At 35.2% G+C, this 21,150-nt stretch overlaps 3 protein-coding genes across 3 annotated transcripts in view; 2 read left to right on the top strand and 1 right to left on the bottom strand.

The window, feature by feature from the left end:
* The first annotated feature begins 7,509 nt into the window (after positions 1 to 7,509).
* On the top strand, positions 7,510 to 8,273 carry LOC111499934 (auxin-responsive protein SAUR50-like). Its single transcript, XM_023151664.1, has one exon. The coding sequence runs from the start codon at positions 7,606 to 7,608 to the stop codon at positions 7,930 to 7,932; it is 327 nt and encodes a 108-aa protein (XP_023007432.1). The 5' UTR covers positions 7,510 to 7,605; the 3' UTR covers positions 7,933 to 8,273.
* A 6,027-nt stretch (positions 8,274 to 14,300) lies between these two features.
* On the bottom strand, positions 14,301 to 15,368 carry LOC111499611 (auxin-responsive protein SAUR71-like). Its single transcript, XM_023151211.1, has one exon. It carries the CDS (start codon positions 15,290 to 15,292, stop codon positions 14,834 to 14,836), a length of 459 nt encoding a protein of 152 aa, XP_023006979.1. The 5' UTR covers positions 15,293 to 15,368; the 3' UTR covers positions 14,301 to 14,833.
* A 3,310-nt stretch (positions 15,369 to 18,678) lies between these two features.
* The window catches only part of LOC111499618 (probable ribosome-binding factor A, chloroplastic), a 3,620-nt gene continuing 1,148 nt past the window's right edge, over positions 18,679 to 21,150 (top strand). The window contains exons 1-2 of the mRNA XM_023151224.1: positions 18,679 to 19,203; positions 20,267 to 20,440. Of these exons, the coding sequence (XP_023006992.1) occupies positions 18,841 to 19,203; positions 20,267 to 20,440 (537 nt within the window). The 5' untranslated portion in view covers positions 18,679 to 18,840. The remainder of the gene's footprint in view (positions 19,204 to 20,266; positions 20,441 to 21,150) is intronic.

The raw sequence follows: 21,150 nt of genomic DNA, 5'->3' as shown, positions 1-21,150 counted from the left end.
CCTTCACTATATAAGCTCATTCAATCTTACTCCCAAACCCCACCCCCGATTTTCATTTGCAAAGCTTAAGCAGCGTCTTCAAATGCATCATCCCCAGAAGTTCTTTAACCTTCAACGTCATAATTTCCCAGTTTTTTCGACATGGGTCTCCGGATTTCTCTTTCAAATGGAGTTCTATTCATACGTATGTCCGGTGCAGCACTTTGAGTGCATTTTCGCTTGTTCATAATGCGGTGTATGAAAAATAGATGCACGATTTCGTGGGGTAATCAAATTGGTTATGTAGTGTTTTTGTGGGAGTGCGATTATTGAAATGTAAGCAAAAATTTTACTGATTAGTGATGCAGATGAAGTGTTTGATGAAATGCCCATGAGGAATACTGTGTGTGCAAATGCACTATTGGCTAGAGATGGCAAGGCTAGGATGTGGGTCCATGGACTTGAATTGGTACGGGAGATGCATGAGGATTATTGAGAGGAGTAGTCCTACGTTGGCTAATTAAGAGGAAGATAATGAGTTTATAAGTAAGGAACACTATCTCCATTGGTATGAGGCCTTCGGGGGAACCAAAAGCAAAGCCGCGAGAGCTTATACTCAAAGTGAACAATATCATACCATTATGGAGAGTCGTGATTTCTAACACTACAATGACACTAGGTGAGAAAGTGCATACTTATCTACTACGAACGGTTTATGATATTACCAGTGATGAGGATCTACAAAGAACGTTAATTGAATTGTTTGGGAAGAGTGGCGTAGTAGAAATAGCATGGCATGTATTCAATTTCGCAGGACTTGGACAAAAAGAAAAGGGATATTCTAGTATGGACTTCTATGTTTAGTGTATATGGTAGAAACGGGTGTTACAAAAGAGTGATTGAACCGTACAACCAGATGTTGATGGAAGGGATCAAACCAAATAGTGTAGCTTTTGCGACAGTCATATCAGCTTGTGGTCATACCGAAGTACACCATTTGTTCGACACATGAGTCACTTTTGACGACACCTTCGAGGCTCATAACTTTTTTGTTCGATATTTGAGCATTCTATTGACATGGCTAAATTAAGAGCATGGCTTTGATACCATGTTAGGAATCACAGATCTCCGCAATAGTATGATATCGTTCACTTTGAGCATAAGCTCTCATGGCTTTGCTTTGGGTTTTCCCAAAAGGCCTCGTACCAATGGAGATGTATTCCTTACCTATAAACCCATGATCATTCCCTAAATTAGCCAATGTGAGACTCCTTTCCAACAATTCTCAACTGTAGGGCACTTGAATTGGATCCTCAATGCTCGGATATTCATTATGCTATGCTGGTTTTAGCTTGTGGAATGAGATAGAGCATTTGAGGCAATTTGAGAGAAAAGAAGGGCTGTATAAAGCTGTTGGATAGTGTTGAATATCGTTTATTCATATAACCTTTTGTAAAGTTAAACTGCTCTAGTAACCTATTTTTATGAGAGAATGGTTTATCATGAGGTGCCATGATGAAAACGTTTCATTGAGCCTATGGAGAGTTTTTAGCTTGTATCACAGATATCAGTAATGACACGGCTCAATTGTTATGCCAACTGATACAAAGAGAGTTTCCTGAACTGTAGTGAGCAAAACAAGAGAGCAAAAGTACAAGTTCTCAGACTATTTGTGCTGTCTGAGGATCTCCCTCGACTTAGTTCAGCTCTCATCTCCATCCGCTTAATATTTCTCTACCTTATTCGAGGTGGGTTCCGCTCCCCTTATGTATAAAGATGCTGTTAACTGACCACATGGACAGTTCAATGAGCTTGTGAACCATTCATATATTCTTTTGAACAAGAAACTAAGCCATTAATCTTGATGAGGTAGCTACATTTCATGATCTTTTCTATTACTCGAAAGCTCAGATTGTTGAACGTAGATGACAAAATAAGGTTGATGATATCAAGTCCTGGTGTAGATAACGATGTTCAAGCGCAGCTTTGTTAATTTCCTGACTTGCCTATCTTTTTCTTGGGACACTCGGCACTCTCTTTCCTAAGGATGATAGACATGCACATAGACACATATCAGCTACAATTTTAAGAAATCAGTACATGAATTAGAATGTCATCATTCAAAGTTTTCAACTTTGTTTTGGCTGGAAGTATGCATGAGTTTACAATCCAGCGGTTGCTTGGCATATATATTCTGACAACATGTATGTCGTGTACATCTCATGGAGAGAAGCCTTCATGCAACGGCCCAAGCCCACCGCTAGTAGATATTGTCCTTTTTGGGCTTTCTCTTTCGGGCTTCCCCTCAAGGTTTTTTAAAACTCGTCTGGTAGGGAGAGGTTTCCACACCCTTATAAAGAGTGTTTCGTTCTCCTCCCCAACCGATGTTGGATATCACAATCCACCCCCCTTCAGGGCTTAGTGTCCCCACTGACACTTGTTCCTTTCTCCCATCGATGTGGAACCTCCTCACTAGCACATTGCCCGGTGTTTGGCTCTGATACCATTTGTAATGGCCCAAGCCCACCGCTAGTAGATATTGTCTTCTTTGGGCTTTTCCTTTCGACCTTCCCCTCAAGTTTTTTTTTAAAACGCGCTTGTTAGGGAGAGGTTTCCACACCCTTATAAAAGGTGTTTCGTTCTCCTCCCAAACTGACGTAGAATATCACACTTCAACGGTTAGTACTTTGACTTTGACTGTCCTATCTCTTTGTTAATAGTTGCAAAACCTTTTATAAAGCTTCATTAAGATTATATCCTAAGGACTAGGAGCAACATTAACCATTATGTTTAATCATTCATTTTGTTTAAGGTTTGAAATCTTGCAGTACTTCTCGATGAGCTGCCAAGCTTTTCAAATGCAGGTATCTTCCAATGATCAACAAGGTTCTTTTCTAAACTAAGTTGAGTATGAATTCCACCTTTTTTTTCCATTAGTTTAACCAGTGTTGCATCCAAACACTAGTCGGTGACAATGTTGTTAGCACAAGGACCTTTGTGATTGATATCACTTGATCTTAACCCTCTAACTTCCATTGTAAAGGCCCCACCCCGTTGCTTTTTATCTTTTGCTTTCGCTGTTGCTACCTATTTGATCTGTAGGACAAGGAAGTTTAGGCTTCCTTGTGGGTTCTAATGCTCTCCCCTATGCTATCTATCTGCAAATAGGAAGGTTAAAGAATGGTATCATGAATTGTGATTTGAACTTGGTTTGAACAGATTCAGAATCTTTACCATTTCTAAATTTAGGTGACTTTGTATGATCATCATAAAGAACTCATTAACTTCTAAAATGTTATTATGAATAAGAGTTTCATTTTGCTGCTTCATAGTGAATTGTTCATTATTAGCTCTTTGCAAAATGATCTTGACAGATCAGGGCTGTGACTACTAGTGTTCAGAACCGACATTTTCGAGCGAAAATACTGGAAGGTTGTAATATTTGATCCCATCATTCTAATTCAAACAGTATTATTATGAAACTTGTCGTCAATTGTACTCTGTTTTCTCAGTAATTGATATGATTTCTTCCTTCTGAAATATATAGGCATCGCATATCAAAGGAAAATTTCAGGGAAAAGTTCATAGGATGTTGCAGAATACACATGATCAATCACAGACCTTTCTCCAGTACATGGCTTTTAATGGGGATGGGACCCTATGGCCCTTCTTTTGGTTTGGACTTGCATGTGCAGCATGTTCATCGTGACGATTTCGTATCGATCTTGCTCTTGTTTCGTAAATTTTCTTACGAGGTACAACACGATCCTATCCTCGAGTTTTATATTAGCTCCATCAATTTCTTGATCGATTAAAATGTTCCATTTCCATCCCGATCAATCATTATTTCATTGTGCTTCTAATCCAGGTTTCTTATTGTAACGGCCCAAGTCTGCCATTAGCAGATAGTGGCCTCTTTGGATTTTCTGTTTCGGGATTTCCCTTAAGGTTTTTAGAACGCGTCTACTAGGAAGAGGTTTCCACACCCTTATAAAAGATGTTTCGTGTTTCGGGCTTCCTTTTAAGGTTTTTAGAACGTGCAACAACAGCTGGTTTCCACACCCAGACTGTTAGGGAGAGATTTCCACACCCACAATCCACCCCCCTTGGGGCCCAACGTCCTTGTTGGCACACCGCCTCGTATCCACCCCCTTCGGGGCTCAGCCTTCTCACTAGCACATCGCCCGATGTTTAGCTTTGATACCATTTGTAACGACTCAAGCCCACCGCTAGCAGATATTGTTCTTTTTGGGTCTTCCCTTTCGGGCTTCCCCTCAAAGTTTTTAAAATATATATGCTAAGAAGAGGTTTCCATACCCTTATGAAAGGTGTTCCATTCTCCTCCCCAACCAATATGGTATCTCACACTTATACTCTAGACCCTCGTTAGTCTTTCAACCATATGAAGTGTATGCATATTGTGGTTTGAGTTGCTGCAGATTACACCCAAACTCCCAACCAGAAAACTAATGTGGCGGCCTGCTGCAGGCTACATCTTCAGCATGCCTATCAAACCGGTCATCTCGACGACGACATCCCACATGAGGCTAACCTCTGCTAGCCAGACTGCCAGAATTGAAATGCTTGTTTCTCGGTTCGTGCAGCAGCTGGCAATCGAGATCGTAAGTCGAGGGTAAGGGGAATATGGTTATGGTTATAACAAAGTAAAAGTAGCAGTTTTCAAGTATCTAGGGGTGATCTGCCTTACTATGTTGTCTTCTTCACAAGAAGACTTGGGGACAAGAGTAACATGGCATTCCATGTGCTAATCACAAGGACTAGTCCCTATCAAACTCTCAAAAGAATATCCCTTTTACTGCTTTGGCTCAGCGAGTCACCGCATTCGGATACGAACCATACACCCATCGTCCCGTTATTTCTAGTTTAACATAGTATTAGAACAAAAGCGAATCCTTGTGATATCAATTCTTTTTTTCATTGATATTGTTCGCCCATGTTTGATGTCGTGAATCGATGCCATGAACCGAACTAATATTCGAATCAGCATGTCAAAAGAAGAGGTTCTTTTTTCATCGATTTAGGTATTTTTACCAACTGTTTGTCCTAAAATGTACAAGAGATTCTCTTTTCTACCTATGAAACTATGGCCATCATTCACGCAATCAAATGTCGATATGATGTTTGAAAAAAGGTTCTAAAGTAGCTTCTAAGAACCTTAAATTGGAAGACTTTGTGTTTTTTCATTAGAGTTGAAGCATTAAAGGCTCTACTCCATGTATTATATACTTGCTAGTCTCGTAAAATTATCAAGTTTTCAACTCAAGAGCTTGAACAAGAAACGTCTCAAGACCTTCTAACAATGAGATTTTCATAATGTGATTGTTTCTTAATAACCGTTAGATGTATATCTGACAATCTGCATGACTTTTCCTAACCATTGGATACACGTTGAAGTACTTTTACGGTTTCTTTCTCCTACATTCCATAGCTTAAAATTATCAAACACATTGTCTTTCTTCCATAAGATTACCAAATCTACCCATCAAACATACAACCACTCCTTGAACTCAAGCTATACAAATCCAACTCGTAACATCCCCTAGGTTAGAATTGTTACCGATATTTATGGTGAGATCCCACGTCGGTTGGAGGGAGAAACGAAACGTTCTTTATAAGAGTGTGGAAACCTCTCCTTAGTAAACACGTTTCAAAAACCTCGAGGAAAAATCCAACAAGAGAAGCTCAAAGAGAACAATATCGTATATACTTCTTTCATTTAGCACTTGACACGTGATTTAGTGACGTATTACTTCACTTCACGAGCCCCGCAAACAAGTAGAAATTTTTGTAGAGAGAGAGATGGAAGAGGGCAGGCTAAGGAGAAAATGAAAGCTTTGGTAATACTGACACTGGGGATTTCTGTCTGACTGTAGCCAATTCTGACTTTGTGGCTGTGGAATTATGAGGACCATACCCATAATAATAATAATAATAATAATACACAAATAAATAATAATAATAATTAATTAATTAATTAATTAATAATTAATAAATAAATAAAGGCATGCTTTTCTGGTACACTTAATTTTATCACCAAACATTGCTCTTCCCTTGTCATTAATACGTGGGACAACACTCCATCACCATTGTCTTTTTTTTTAATTATTTATATTTTTCTTGCATGTAAATGAATTTAATATATATATATATATATATATATATATATACTTATAGGTCTGCTTAAAAAAAAATAATAATGATAATTAATAACTTAATGGGAAGACTTTAATTATTTTAAAAGTATTTCACGAATATGTCGAAGATAAATAGAGACAATTATTATTATTATTATTATTATTTAAGTATTCCTCGATCCTTAGTTCTGTTAAAGGTGAGAGTTTAAATTCACGGTCTCTTAACAAAAGACGGGATACAATATATCAACTACATGTAGTTATTTTAATAGTAAACTCATTTTCGAGTAATTAAATACTAATTTAAAATCCTTTTTCTTTTTTTTTTTTCATAATCAAGCTAAATAATTTATTATTATTATTATTATTATTATTATTATTTGCATTCTAGAATCGTGCCCCACGTATTAAATACACATTAGAAAAAAATAAAAAGATGTATGTATCTAATTAATTAGGTTCAAATTGACAACAAAATTTTGGAAATTAATTACAAAACTATATAATAAAAAAATATATCAAAATAGGAAAAGCACATGGGTTTGTAATTGTAAAATTAAATAATTAAATTTAAAAAATTAAAAAATTAAAAAATTGGAATATTGAGAATCCCACATCGAAACAAACACTAAATTTTAAAAAATTCCAACAGATTTTGTACTCCAAACAGTACACTTCCAATTGTTGCTCTCTTGTTTCAAGTAGACATCCCTAGTGGATCCTTCCTCTTCTTCCTTTATTTCTTTTATTCAAATTATAATATATTTTCAAATTAATTAGGGGTAGTTTTTACGAAAATTTAAACGTAGCTTCACGGCTTTGTTAAATGTGGTGTGTGTAGGTTTAAATAGTAAACGTCAATTACTATTTCAGTAACATTCCATGCCCAAAAATACGAAACTCGAATTGAACACTTGAGTATCATGTTCTACATGGTCACGTTACCTACTTGTCTTAACTGCTTCTAAGAGTGAAGTCTATCATGGACATGGCTACATTACCTACGTGTATCATGTGTGACATGACCACGTTACCTACTTGTCTTAGCTGCTTCTAAGAGTAAAGTCTATCTTGTGGCATGGTCACGTTACCTACGTGTATCTTGTGCGACATGACCACGTTACCTACTTGTCTTAATTACTTCTAAGAGTGAAACCTATCATGCGACATGGTCACGTTACCTACGTGTATCTTGTACGACATGACCATGTTACCTACTTATTCAGTGGCCTCGTTCAATCATTTGAGGTCGGAGTTGTCGTTGGGAAAGCGAACATCCAAAGCAAAGGTAGGCCCATTTGGTCTTTGGCTCCAACCATCTCTCCCTTCCTTCTATCTCTCTTAGGACACATTACCCTACACTCCCATGGCTGTCCTTCACTCCTTTCTTCTTCATAAATACCCCTTTTTATCTCCTCCCAAAAGCCCCAAAGGAGATATCAATTCCCATTCCCATTCCCATTCCCACAAAATGGCCATTAGAAAGGCAAACAAACTCCCACAACCCACAGTCCTCAAACAAATTCTCAAACGCTGCTCAAGCCTTGGCAAAAAGACCAACAATGGCACCTACGACGACAATGATCTCCCCGTCGACGTCCCAAAGGGTCACTTCGCCGTGTACGTCGGTGAAAACCGGAGCCGATTCATCGTCCCGATCTCCTTCTTGACCCACCCAGAGTTCCAATGCCTTCTCCGACAAGCCGAGGAGGAATTCGGGTTCAATCATTACATGGGCCTCACCATCCCTTGCCAAGAACACGTCTTCAGATCCTTAACCTCCTCCATGCTTAGATGACTTATTCTCTGCCGAGAATTTCCATGAACAAGAACAAGATGGCCGAAGATGAGAGATCCAAATCTCTCCTCTTTTTTTTTAAACATCTTTCTTGGATTGATAATCATCAATCTTTTTTCTTTGTTTTGGAAACCCATTAATGGGTTTTTTTTTTTTTTTTAGTTAAGGACTTATCTAACCTAGCTTCCAATCTCCAACCCCTCTCAAATGGGTTGAGAAGAAGAAGAAAACCTCTTTGTAAAAATAGCTCAATGTTTCCCTCATTGAGGTGGATTAAAACGTTACACCCTTTGAGCGGTTTCTCGTTTAATGAAAAATGTACCGACGTTATTATTATTATTGCTCAATGTCTAGCAAAAAAGGGTTAAAATCTTGATTTTTTAACATAATCACGGGACGAATCAAAAGATTTCTTCCTTACTCGGGATGAAAATATACTCACGGGTAACATGTATAGCCGAATGAAACTTAGTTTCTGCATAATTCACGTTCGATTCACGAAGAAGAATCCCATCCCAAACTCGAAGCCACAAAGAGGCACAAGCTCGAGTTTTTCTTAAAACTAGTTATAATCGTGTCAAAAACATGATATCGTATGATTTGATAAGTATGATCGTAAGACTCACACCGTTGATTTGGGATTACATTGGGAATGGAGAGAGAAAGGGTGTGGTTTTTTTTTAATATTGACAGCATGTAAAGAGGTTGGTGAGAGAATGTGTGTACGAAACATTTTTAGACATTAGATTTTCTTAATCTTAAAAAACATATACTGTCGTTTAAGGTTTGTCCTTTTTTCTCTGATTTTCCCGAGAAACAAACAAAATTATCTCTGAATATTACAGCCTTCTAGCACACAGAAATGCAAATAATCCAAACCACTTTCTCTTGTTCTTGTTCTTAATGTTATCAACAATTTGCATGTGAATCTTCAATCTTTAGGGTAACTGATTCCCTTGAAAAGATTCCAAGATTTGGTTAGCTCTTGCTCTCGCTCCCAATGCTAGGTTAGCTAAAAGATGGTTATCGGTTCAAGGACGCAAAGTGTCCCTATTTTTTCAGGGTAAAAAGGGGTAGAGAAAATACCTCGAGTCAATGTTTGAGTACCAGGCGCTACGGTGCAAAAGTAACTCATGTCATATTCCCAGGAAAAGCTCGAACGACCTTCAACAAAAGGGTACATGTACCCAAAACCGACACAAAAGGTTGGTAGAGAATACCTAGGGGCGCGAGACAACTCTCTCTAAGGAACTCGGCAAAATAGCCCCGTAACTTCGGGAGAAGGGGTGCCTCCCATAACAAGGGGTCACAGTGACCAGGCTTGGATGACTGTTTACCAAAAATACAGGTCTCCACAAAGTCATAAGACCATGTATGGGGGATGACACCTGCCCAATGCCAGAAGGTCAAGGAAGTTGGTGATCTGATGAATTAGTTAAAACTTAAGTCAACGATGGCATGGATAACATATACTTAAGCCTATGTCCCGTTCTTGAAAAACAATTTGAGAAAATAGGATAAAACTTCTTTTTGGAAAGCAATGTTATAAGCTAACAAACGATAAGTAACAACAACGATGTTGATAGCATACAGTACAGATACGAAAAATTGACAACTAGTCACCCCCCTGAGACTTCCTTTTCTAGAGTCCTCAAACAACCTCTCTTAATTGAGGTTCGACACCTTCTCCAGAGCCTTTGAACAAAGTACACTCTTTGATGGACACCTAAGTCACTATAGCGACATATTCGAAACTTGCAATTTCTTTATTCGACAAATTATACTAGCATGGCTAAGTTAAAATAAGGGCGTGACTCTAATATCATGTTAGAACAACTAACGTCCAATAATTCTTAACAGTTTCAACGCGATTCTCGATTTTAGAAACTAATTTCAAATTTTATATATAGTTCTGTCGTACCTAACTAAAAACGTTAGTTTCAAAACCTATTTTCTCTCATAGTCGATAAAATCAGCAAACTCGTAAGTCGATTTTCGACTCGGTCTCAAAACTCGAGACTATTTACAAAACTCGACTCGTTGGCGTGTGAAAAGAGATTTCAATTATTATGTTGGTCCAAAAGTGGGTTGTATCTCAAGCACAATTTGGCCAAACACTAACCCTAGAAGTACTTGCAACCTTTTTTTCCTTTAGAGAAAAAGGCATAAGCAAAGCTAGTATTACTTTTTATTAAATAAAATTATTAAAATATTTTTAATTAATTAAATTTTCATTGGTTAATAAATATATTAGAAATATGCAAAGTTAGTTGATTTAATAACGATCTTCATAATTATTTTTAAATAAATGAATTTAATAAAATTATATAAACTTTTTTATTCTTAAAAATGAAATAAGTATATATTTTAACAAACTACCAATGATTTTTAAATGAAAAAAATTAATTAAATTACTTTTGTTAAATTAATACAAATTATTTAATTATATTAAAAATAAAATTATAGATAAAATTAAAAGGAAAGGAAAAATAGACTAATAGAAAACCCGCGTCTTTAGAAGCATAATGAAAACTTTTATCGAGAGGAAAAGATGATATCTGGATAATCCGAAACTGTGAAGTCCCATATTAGTTGGAAAAGAGAACGAAACATTCCTTCTATGGGTGTGGAAAATTTTCACTAACAGAACCGTTTTAGAACCTTGTGGGGAAGTCTGAAAGGAAAAACTTAAAAAGACAATATATGGTAGCGGTGGGTTTGGGCGGCCATTACAAATGGTATCATAGTCAGACACTAAACGGTGTGCTAACGAGGACGTTAGGCCCCAAGGAGGTGGATTATGAGATCCCACATCGTACATCCCTTATATAAGTGTGGAAACGTGTAACGAACTCAATATCTGCTAGCAGAAACTATGTAACGAACTCAAGTTTACTTCATCCATACTCATTTTCTTCCAACAATTTTAAGAGGAAGCCCAGAAGGAAAAGCTCAAAGACGTTTACAGAAACTGTGTAACGAACTCGAGTTTATGCTAGCGGTGGGATTGAGTTGTTATAAAAATTGTGTAACGGACTTGACTTTAGTTTGTCCATACTCACTTTCTTCCAACAAAACCTCTAATCAAACAACTTTTAGCTGTCGAGAAAATCATATAGGTAAATTTAATGTCCTCTAACAACTCGGTTGGTAGCCGTCACGAATATTAACCACGAGACGAATAACTTTAGGGCAATTTTTAAACCAAAGTTTCATTAATATTTAATTGGAAACATTAATTATGGTAAGGTAATACGGAGGGAGTCCTTTGAAGACAAGCTAGAGATGATGGGAGCCAGCACAACCGAACAGTACCTTGTCGTAATAAATATATTTAATTCATTTTCATATTTTTATTAAGTTTTATTTAATTATTGCAAAAAACAAAGTCCTTATCTTTCAATCAATTTCAACAAAAATGACTAAAAAATTAAAAATATCATTGAATTTAAAAAAAATAATAATAATAAATAAATATCATTGTTCATCAACGTTTGATCGTAAGACGTGGATCCGCCAATTTAGAGTATGCATCAATAGACATTAGCAATAATGTTGCTGGTGATATGTTCATTATTAACGTGTTCGTATGTAGGTCACACGACACGCCATTTTAACTAAATTTTGTTTATAGCTTGTCTACTCCACGTCAAAATTTTGTTAATAGGTCAAAGCCTATTTTTTAATAATTGAATTGAAAATTTTCTTATCCATATTTGAAGGCATCTTATTATCAAATATTTTGAACAAAATTTCCGAACCAAACGACTTTTACTATTTAAATCGGATAATTCAAATTGTTTGAGCTATTCAATCATTGGTTAATGGTAACGACCAGAGACCGTTGGATTTGATGTTGTGTTCTTTTTGTTGTTAGTTATTTCTCCCGGAAGGCCCATTGGGCCCATTTATGAACATGGGCCATTTTGAAATAAACTCTTAGAACATGGGCCAATTCATGTTACTTATTTCTCGTGTTTAAAAGTGAATATGGTCCCCACGAACTAATACGAGTCCTTCCAAGATACTCTGTCATCACTCACATGCATCTCAAGAAAATCTCCGGGAGGTCACCCAATATAGACTTGCTCCAAATAAAGCACGTTTAACTATAAAGTTTTTATAATGGAGTTATCGAAAAAGAAGGTGCACCCTGTCTGTATAGGTCGAGTGACTTTCAATTCTTTTAAGCTTTTATTGGTCATTCTAATAACAGGGTCGCTCTCGATGTGGTCTCAATTCATTCATATATCCCTCTTTTATCCAGCGTTCATTCATGTGTATATTTTTATTTTTTTTTTTCTCATAAATGGAATAGTATTAACATGAGAGTTAAATTATAATTTTGAAATATTATAGAATATTTCTCCCTATCTATTTATCCATATGAAAATGACTAAAGATATTAATATGGAATTTCATGTACATAAAAAAAAACATACATTAAAATGTATAAATATATGGTATAAAATATTAGTTTATAGAAAATAATTTTAACCTATGGTCCATCATTTAACGTATGTGTTTTAGTCTATAATATTTAAATGGTGAGATTTCACATCGGTTGAAGAAGAGGGGAATTAAACTATCTTTATAAGGGTGGGGAAACCTCTCCCTAACAAATGTGTTTTAAAAACAGTGATATTGACCTTGATACTTAACGAACCAAAGTGGACAATACCAGTGGTGTGCTAGTGAGGACCTTAGGTCCCAAAAAGGTAGATTGTGAGATCTGAGATCGATGGGAGAACGAACAAAGCATTCCTATTTCAATTGGAATGGAAATATTAATAAAATTTTGAGTTCCAAAAAACTAAATTTCAATCCATAAACATAGTAACTATCAAAATTTCAAACAAATACCGCTCGAATTTGGATTAATTCAAACAAAACGTCATATCTTACATCAATCTATTTTCGACAAACATTTCTTTCACTTTTTTCTTTTTATCCTTTTAACTCTTTTCGAATATTCTTCATTAGTCCATACTTTTTCAATTACATCATATCGATACACCATTATTGTCGATTTTCTAGCTAAGTTAGTTGTTAAAACGAAAACTAAATATAGTTTATTATATGCTTTTCTTGTCGTAGGTTTGGTCGTGATATAAGGCCAAATTAGTGTATGATACATTTGTTTAAAAAGATATAATTATCTAATTTTATATTCTTTATTGCATTTTTTTCACTTTATATTTGATTTAAAATCGAATTTGTATTTAGTGGATGTTTAAAATTAGATAGATTATACATAAATATAAATATATATATATATATATATATATATATATATATATATATATATTAATTTATATATTAATTTATGCATTTTCATGAGTCACTTTTTTTTAATTTCTTTTATCTTAGTGTTAGAATTAAGTGTTTCCATAATTTAATTTAGAGAAGTATTAAGTTCACTATGTATTCAAGGTGGTAGAATTAAGAGTTTTTTTTCCTTATTTTTCACTATAAGAAATACAAAATCAAATTGAACAATGTCACGAAAAATTATTCAATACATAAAATCTAACATTCTAAATGAGAGGTATATGAATGAACAAACATCACATTCAGTATGAGCGATTTTAAAGATTTGATGATTAAGAAATACTTAAAAGAATTGAAAGTTACAACACATACAACACGGTACACCTTTTTCGGTGGCTCAAACATGTGAACTCCAAAGTTAAATGTATTCTGTTTGAAGCAATTTTTGCAAGAAATACGTGAGTAAAAAGACATAACATGCTGAAATAACGTGATCATATTGCAGAAGAAGGATACCAAACACATCCAATATCAAATTTAAATTTAGAATAAAGAGCAAAAATAGAAAAAATAAAATAAAAATAAAATGCAATTATTGTAATCTTTGAGAGTGTGAAATGTTTAAGCCGTCTAAAGAAGAAAGGCAGCCCTATCTTTGACTTTAATACCCACTTGTCTTTTAATTTAAGTCCCTTGATCACACACTAATTATTATTGATGCAATTTGCTTTACATAATTTTCCTTATAATTCGATCTCAACATAAGCTTTTAATTTATTCATACATTATCATAAATAGCTTATGGTTAATATACTCGCTTTAAATAAAACTCAACAAATTATGTAATATTCAAATAAATTAGAGTTTATAGAATCGAAATTTCATTTGAATAGGAATGATCATAGAAATGTGGTATATACCACTAAAATAAACTTTAACTATAAAAACTTTCGAGCATGGTGAAACTTCACAATGGTTGTACCAATAATATTCACTTCTTCATAGGTAGTAGCAGAAAAAGTAGATTATCAACTGGAATCTAACAATTTCCATTCCTATAAAGTACCTCCAACAGAAAATATTAAAGACATCAACCATTGAATCCAAATAGTTTTCACCCCTAAAGAATACTTATAAATAACCTGATGAGCAGACAATGTTCGTACAATTCAAATATACCAAACATCCAAGCTAGAAGAACAAATTGGGGGTTTTTTGACCTAAAATCTAGAGGAATTTTTCTCACACTTGAAATTTAAACTATTATATCGCTGAACAGAGAAAAGAAGATAAAAGCACTAGTGCACAGATATATGTATACATAGTCTGCCATTTTTTTCTACATGAGAAAGGTTAATGGAGGAATTATTAGGGCATTTACAGGCTATTAAGAAAAGCCTCCGATTCCACGCCGACTGACTCGCTAATTCAACTTTTAATGGCCGTCCGGCCGTATATCTGGCCAAAATCGACCGGAGGAGGACTAGTATCTTCAGTATAATCCGAAATTTCCAGTACGATATTTGTTAGCACACAAAAGCGAAAGGAAAAAGAAAAAGTCTATCGACTTACCGGAACTAGACTCGGATATTCCGAGTCGATTTGGCGGCAACTCAGCCACTCGAACACTTCAACAAACGGATTTATTATCGGCAAATCCATACAGTAAAGGTTTTGATTCGCCTAAAAACTCGGAGTTCTTTCTGATATCTTCATCGCATCGCCTCTGCCAATCTGTGAGATTCGGATTTCGCGATGAGTTACGCAACTCGGAACGAGCGACGACTCGGAGAACCTCTTCGAATACCGATTCGTCGCACGGAAGCGCCAGAGCACCTTGCGTAGTGAATCCGTATTCTTCTTCGGCTTCCGAGAGAAGCTTCTGGAAGATCGGATGGTTCAGGAAGGTAGCGCGGACGATGAACCGCCGACATTCGCTGCCGACACAGACGGCGATGTGACCGGCAGGGACGTCGGACGGCGGTGCTCTGGAGGATGCCACTCGTGCCATCTGGCGCCAGTGTTGTAGCCTATGACGGAGCCGAACAATGCGCCGGATATTGTTGCTTTTCGCCGTCTCCAGTGACATTTTTGCTTTTTTATTTTCCGGTGAAGGTTTCAGAGTAAGAGCGTGATTGAAACAGAATTATGGCACTGGGCGAAGAGAGTTATGGGGTTGATTCGTTCGGGACTTGAAGCCGCCTTTATAAGGACCAGTTTACCAAATTGCCCTTACATGTGAAAATATTTACAATATAGATTTTTCAATAAACTTGCAAATTTGGTCACCGGTTTTCCCACACAAATGAAAATTTTAAAATATGACACGTGTCAAATAAATATTTAAACTTTTAAAAAAATAATAAAAAAAATTGTTACCTACCAACACAATACGTTATTACCCTGATACTATTGTCCATAGTCGACCAACATAAAATTACTTTAAATAAGGCATATTTACCTACCGTAAATAAATTTATATTTTATTGGTATAGATAATAATTTTTAATTCTTTTAAACGGTATTTAGTCTTGTATCTTCGGAATTGCTTTCATACGAATCTAATTTTTTGTTTATTTATATACCTCTCCTTTACTCGAGTGTTGCAAAAACATAAACTGAAATATTAAATTGACGATAGAAATTATTTTAATAATAATTTAAAAAATTATAGAAATTATTTTAATAATTTCAATATCGTTTTCAAACATGTTATCACTGTATTCAGAAAGATTTAGGTTTCGTTATCAACGCCATATATTTTACATTAATGACTACAGGAGGTAACACTATCAGCTGCTCGTTGGAAGCATTGTCATTTTTATCCCGTTTCATATCGTCGTCAGCCTCACTATCTTAAAACATGTTTGCTAGGGAGAGGTTTCCATATCCTTATAAGAAATACTTCGTTTCCACCCTTTAGGAACCCAATGTTCTCGCTAGCACACCGCCCGATGTCTGACTTTGATATCATTTGTAACAGTTCAAGCCCACTATTAGAAGATATTGTCAGCTTCACAATTTTGAAATGCGTCTATTAGGGAGAGGTTTCCATACTCATATAAGAAATGTTTCGTTTTCTTCTCCGATCGATATACGATCTTACAAAACATGAGCAAACTCTAATGCTTGAAATAGACAGCATTACGCAAGTAGAGCATAATTTAAAGACTCGAGAAGGTTTCCTCATCACTATCACGGACACAATCTATAACACGATTAAGCACATCCCGCTATCTTTCAAAATTCCAATAATACCCTCAACCATTCCCTTAGATTCATCACCTTTCTTATATTCTTTTTATTAAAAAAAAAAATCATCTTTAAGAATATTAATAACAAAATTAGAATTATTTAACAATTTTTATATAATTTTTCCCATATCCCATCATCATTTGTCTGCTAGATTCCACCTTTTTAATTATTGTTTTAAACCATAAAATAAAATATTCTTTTTTATTTTTCTTTTTTTCTTTTTTCTTTTTTATTTTTTCCTTGCTTAAAATGTACATGGTAACATTAATTAAAATGGGAATTAGTTGAAATTTTACCAATTATATCGTTAATGTGATTAGACTGCCTAATTTAGACCCAACATTGGTCAATTTCACTTCTTTAATTTTTTTCTACTTTGTAAATTTTAAAATATAATAATTTTTTTTTTATAAATTCCATTTTTTAATTTTTATTAAATAGTAAAAATGGCTACCACGTTAAACTATAAAAATAACGGTCATTTTTAGCGTAATTCACTAGTTAAAAATATTTTGTCGCCAGTAAAAAAAATTAAAAGCTCGAACCTCTACCTCTTTATGGTGCAAATATGAACAAAAAAAGAAATTACGAGTACCATTGAAGTAAGAGATTCTTCATCGAATCAGATTTCTTAACTCATACTTTGACTTTTTGATTGGTAATAAGGTCGGACTTCTTTACATTCCATCACACATTTATGACCTCGAAACACGATATTTCTTCTAGTTGACGTGAATTGATATTTAGGTCAATTAGTGATTGTCCCGAGTATAGCTAGTTACCATGGATATAACCACCGACCATATGAAACATTAATTTTCAAATGAAATATATTTGTATATTTATCTATGGACAGGTATATCCCTGTAAGCATGATTAAATATTTGAAAATTATTTTTGAGAAAATTAAACTAAATTTTAAAAAATTACCTCTAGAAGAATTGAGGTCGATGGAAGGAAATAACACTCTTTTGGAGGTGAAGAAATTAGGAACTCGAGTTGGAGTCTTCGTTAAGGTGTATTTGGAGGAAGGAGATGCGGTCTAGGTGGACCGTGTTAGATGAACACGACTCTCGTCAATGGTATGATATTGTCCACTTTGAGCATAAGCTCTCATGGCTTTGCTTTGGGCTTCCAAAAGGCCTCATGTCAATGGAGTTAGTATTCCTCACTTATAAACCTATGATCATTCCCTAAATTAGCTGGAACTTTTATCATCCAACAGACCGATCTCGACCGATTCAGTTGGATCATTCCAACCTGGTTCAATTGAATCAATCTCATTCCGTTATTAATTAAGCTTATTTTGCTTTTAGGGTTCCTATAAAAAATAAAAAGAAATACATATAATACTAATTAATTTATTTATTTGGAATTTAGCTAAAATTTTAAAAAACTAAAAAAATAAGCATAATTTTCAAAAATAAAATAAAAATTGAAATAATAAATTTAAGAGACTGAAAAACTAAAGATAGAAAATAACCCAAATCATAAAAAAGTCTGGTTTAATAGTAATTTTATTATTTTATTTATTTATTTTTTATTTTTGATAATTGTTTTTAATTTTAATATGTTTCTATCATTTTTTATATGAATTTATAGTCAAATTCTAAACCCTAAAATAAAAACAAGTTTTTGAAAATTAAACCTTTTGTTTTCTATTTTTGAAAATTGTGTTAGTTTTCTCTTTGTTACGGTTTGGGTACGACCAACTGGACAACTATCGATATCTAAAAATAATCTTTCTTAGGATATTGGTTGTGATATTGACCTTACGGGGGAACGAAATCAAAGTATATATATACAACGTCAGACCCTCTATGTAGTTGTCGAGATAGGGCGATTGATCTAAATCTTTGTCCATAGCCCTGGGACAGTGTCTCGATCTCCTACGTGCGAAATCAGAGACTAGTTCCTATGGAGATTCCCCTTTGTCTAATTCCACGCCTTATGATAAAAGGGGAGTCGGCGTGTAAAGTAAAGTGAAGATTGAGGAAAAATTCTCTTCAAGGGTATTTCGAAGGTGTAATCTAGACAATGAAAAAGGGGTACGATACTGAAACTAGAGGAGCGAAGCAACTCGATTAGTATTTATGAGCTTAATTTTCAAATTAAAAAAAAAAAAAAAATCATACTAAAACGTATATAAAAACGTACGGTCTCGGAAATTAATGTATATAATAATAAAAATAAATAAAAAATTGGAAATTCCAAAACCCTAGGTAAGAATTGGGCATTACAATTTCAGAGGCCGTACTAATCCAGACGTCCAGACCTCAAGAACGCTCATAGATTACCAATCCGAATCCATTTCAGCCCAACAAATCAGAGAAATTTGATCACAAATATCAAAATTGTTCATCTGGAGAATCACATTCCAGGATGCCGCATCTCCTGCAGCAAATTCATCCTCAACCTCATCATTTCCCACTCAAACTCTCATCTTCCCTCGCCTCTTCACGATTCCCCTCTCAATTTCTAACTTCTCCGCCGTGTTTTTGCTCTCCGAATTCCGTCGCCCTTGTTCGTCAACGTCCGGTAATGAGAGGCGCAACCATACAGTGTATGGCCAATTCACGGAGGGTTAAAATGGTGTCCAAGCAGATTCAGAGGGAGCTTTCCAATATGCTTCTTACCGATAAGGTGTTGCAGTTCGCTATTCTTCCTGAGGCCTCTTTGGGAGCTGATAAGTACCTTTCGTCTCTCACTACCATCACCGATGTTGAAATCTCTAGCGACTTGCAGGTATTTTGAGAGATTTTTCAAATTGTAGAGCTGAGAACAGTTTTTTTTTTTTTTTTTTTTCTTTTTCTCTTTAGTGAATTGCAGAATATTTTGTTTCTTTTTCATTATGGAACTGGGAAAGAATTGAAGATTAAGACTGATTCTATGCTTGAATATGATAGAAAGGTACCTTAGTTTTTGAACTTGCCGTGGCTGTTGTGTAAATGGTGGTTGTTTTTTTTCTTATTGATGTTTGAACAGATTTAACATTGCATGAACAGCTTATATCTTAGAATTTGCCTTTTGGTCTCATGGTAACAGAGGTTTAGATGTTGATATGTTACACCTTTTGTGTGTCAGAATAAGAAATGTTAATGTGATAAAAGCCATGACTGTGCCCTTTTGGTCTACTCTCAGTCATCACTGAGCTGGGTAGTGGCTTTACTCTTTGCTTGACAGTAGTAAGCCTCTTGGCTTTCAATGTGAGATCCCACATCGATTGGAGAGAGGAACGAGTGTCAGTGAAAGACGCTAGGTCCCGAGGGGTAGATTGTTAGATCTCACATCGGCTGGAGAGGGGAACAAAACATTCTTTATAAGGGTGTGGAAACCTCTCCCTACCAGACACGTTTTAAAAATTTTGAGGGGAAGCTCGAGAAGGAAAGGCCAAAGAGGACAATATCTACTAGTGGCGAGCTTGGGCTGTTACATTCAATCTTGCCCAGAAATCAGTTTTCACCACTCGGTCTCTCGATTGTCGCCAATGTGAAATGTAACATCAAGATTATTTCTTGGAAGAGTGTACATATTACTTTTTATTGTTGTGAAAATTTCAGTACTATGAAGTTTAAACCTTGTTTCACCATTTAGATCTTCACCTTCCATGAGTTCAGTTGGTTTGTTATTTAAATGATACAATATAGGTCCCATGTTGGTGTGAAAATGTCACTCTAAACTTAAATTGTCCAGGAATACAATTAAAGAGCCTTTTCTTTTCATTTTAGTTCATATGTTGGCTGCCTTTATCAATGCTTCAGCTGATAAAGTAATTGTTATATGCTATTGTATAAATTTGGACACACAGGTGGTTAAAGTATATGTATCTGTCTTTGGTGATGAAAGAGGAAAGGATATTGCTATGGCTGGGTTGAAGTCTAAAGCCAAGTATGTTCGAAGTGTATTGGGAAAACGTATGAAGCTTCGGTTAACTCCTGAGATACGTTTTATAGAAGATGAGTCTTTTGAGAGAGGAAGCAGGGTAAGTAACAATTTACGTTCTTGCTTATATAAATTTTCTTGCTGTGACTGGAGACCAGTTCAATTATCTTTAAGAATTCCTTCCAGAAGTGTTATTCATCTCATATTCTTCACTGTTTCCCAATGCTTGTATTTATGTCATGCAAACCAAGGGTTTATCGCCTATTTTCTATTGAAATATCTCTTGGAAGTTCTAGAAATATCATTGTTTTGGCAGCTATTTCCTACAAAAAGATATTGGAAACGATAAATTTTCCTGTAAGAGTAGGAGAGACGGTTTTGTGTGAGAGCAATTGGTCGTCTTAGTTATAGGGGCTTGAGATGTTGGGCTCCAAGGTCGTCCTGGGTTTATATTTCTAGCCATAAAACTTAAAATTGTAACATTTTTGTTGTCTTCCAAATTGATCATGGGGTGAGCAAAGCAGCTCATGATTAGTGAAATAGTCCATCCGCATAATGCAAATCGGTGGAGGCCTCTCGATGCTTCAATAGTTCAGTTATCGAGAGAGATAACAAATTACAGCACAAACACTCATCGAGTCGAGTATAGCTCATTCAATAAAGCACCAGTTATCATTACAAAGGTCAATAGTTCGTACAAAAGTGACAGCCTGTCGAGATCCCACAATGATTGGAAAGGGGGAAGAAGCATTATTTATATGGGTGTGGAAACCCCTCTTTAACAGACACATTTTAAAACCGTGAAGCTGA

The sequence above is a fragment of the Cucurbita maxima genome, unplaced genomic scaffold (assembly GCF_002738345.1).
Source record: "Cucurbita maxima cultivar Rimu unplaced genomic scaffold, Cmax_1.0 Cma_Scf00027, whole genome shotgun sequence".
Classification (NCBI taxonomy): domain Eukaryota; kingdom Viridiplantae; phylum Streptophyta; class Magnoliopsida; order Cucurbitales; family Cucurbitaceae; genus Cucurbita; species Cucurbita maxima.
Note: the sequence above shows the minus strand (reverse complement) of the source record. Positions and strands in the feature narration are given on the sequence as shown.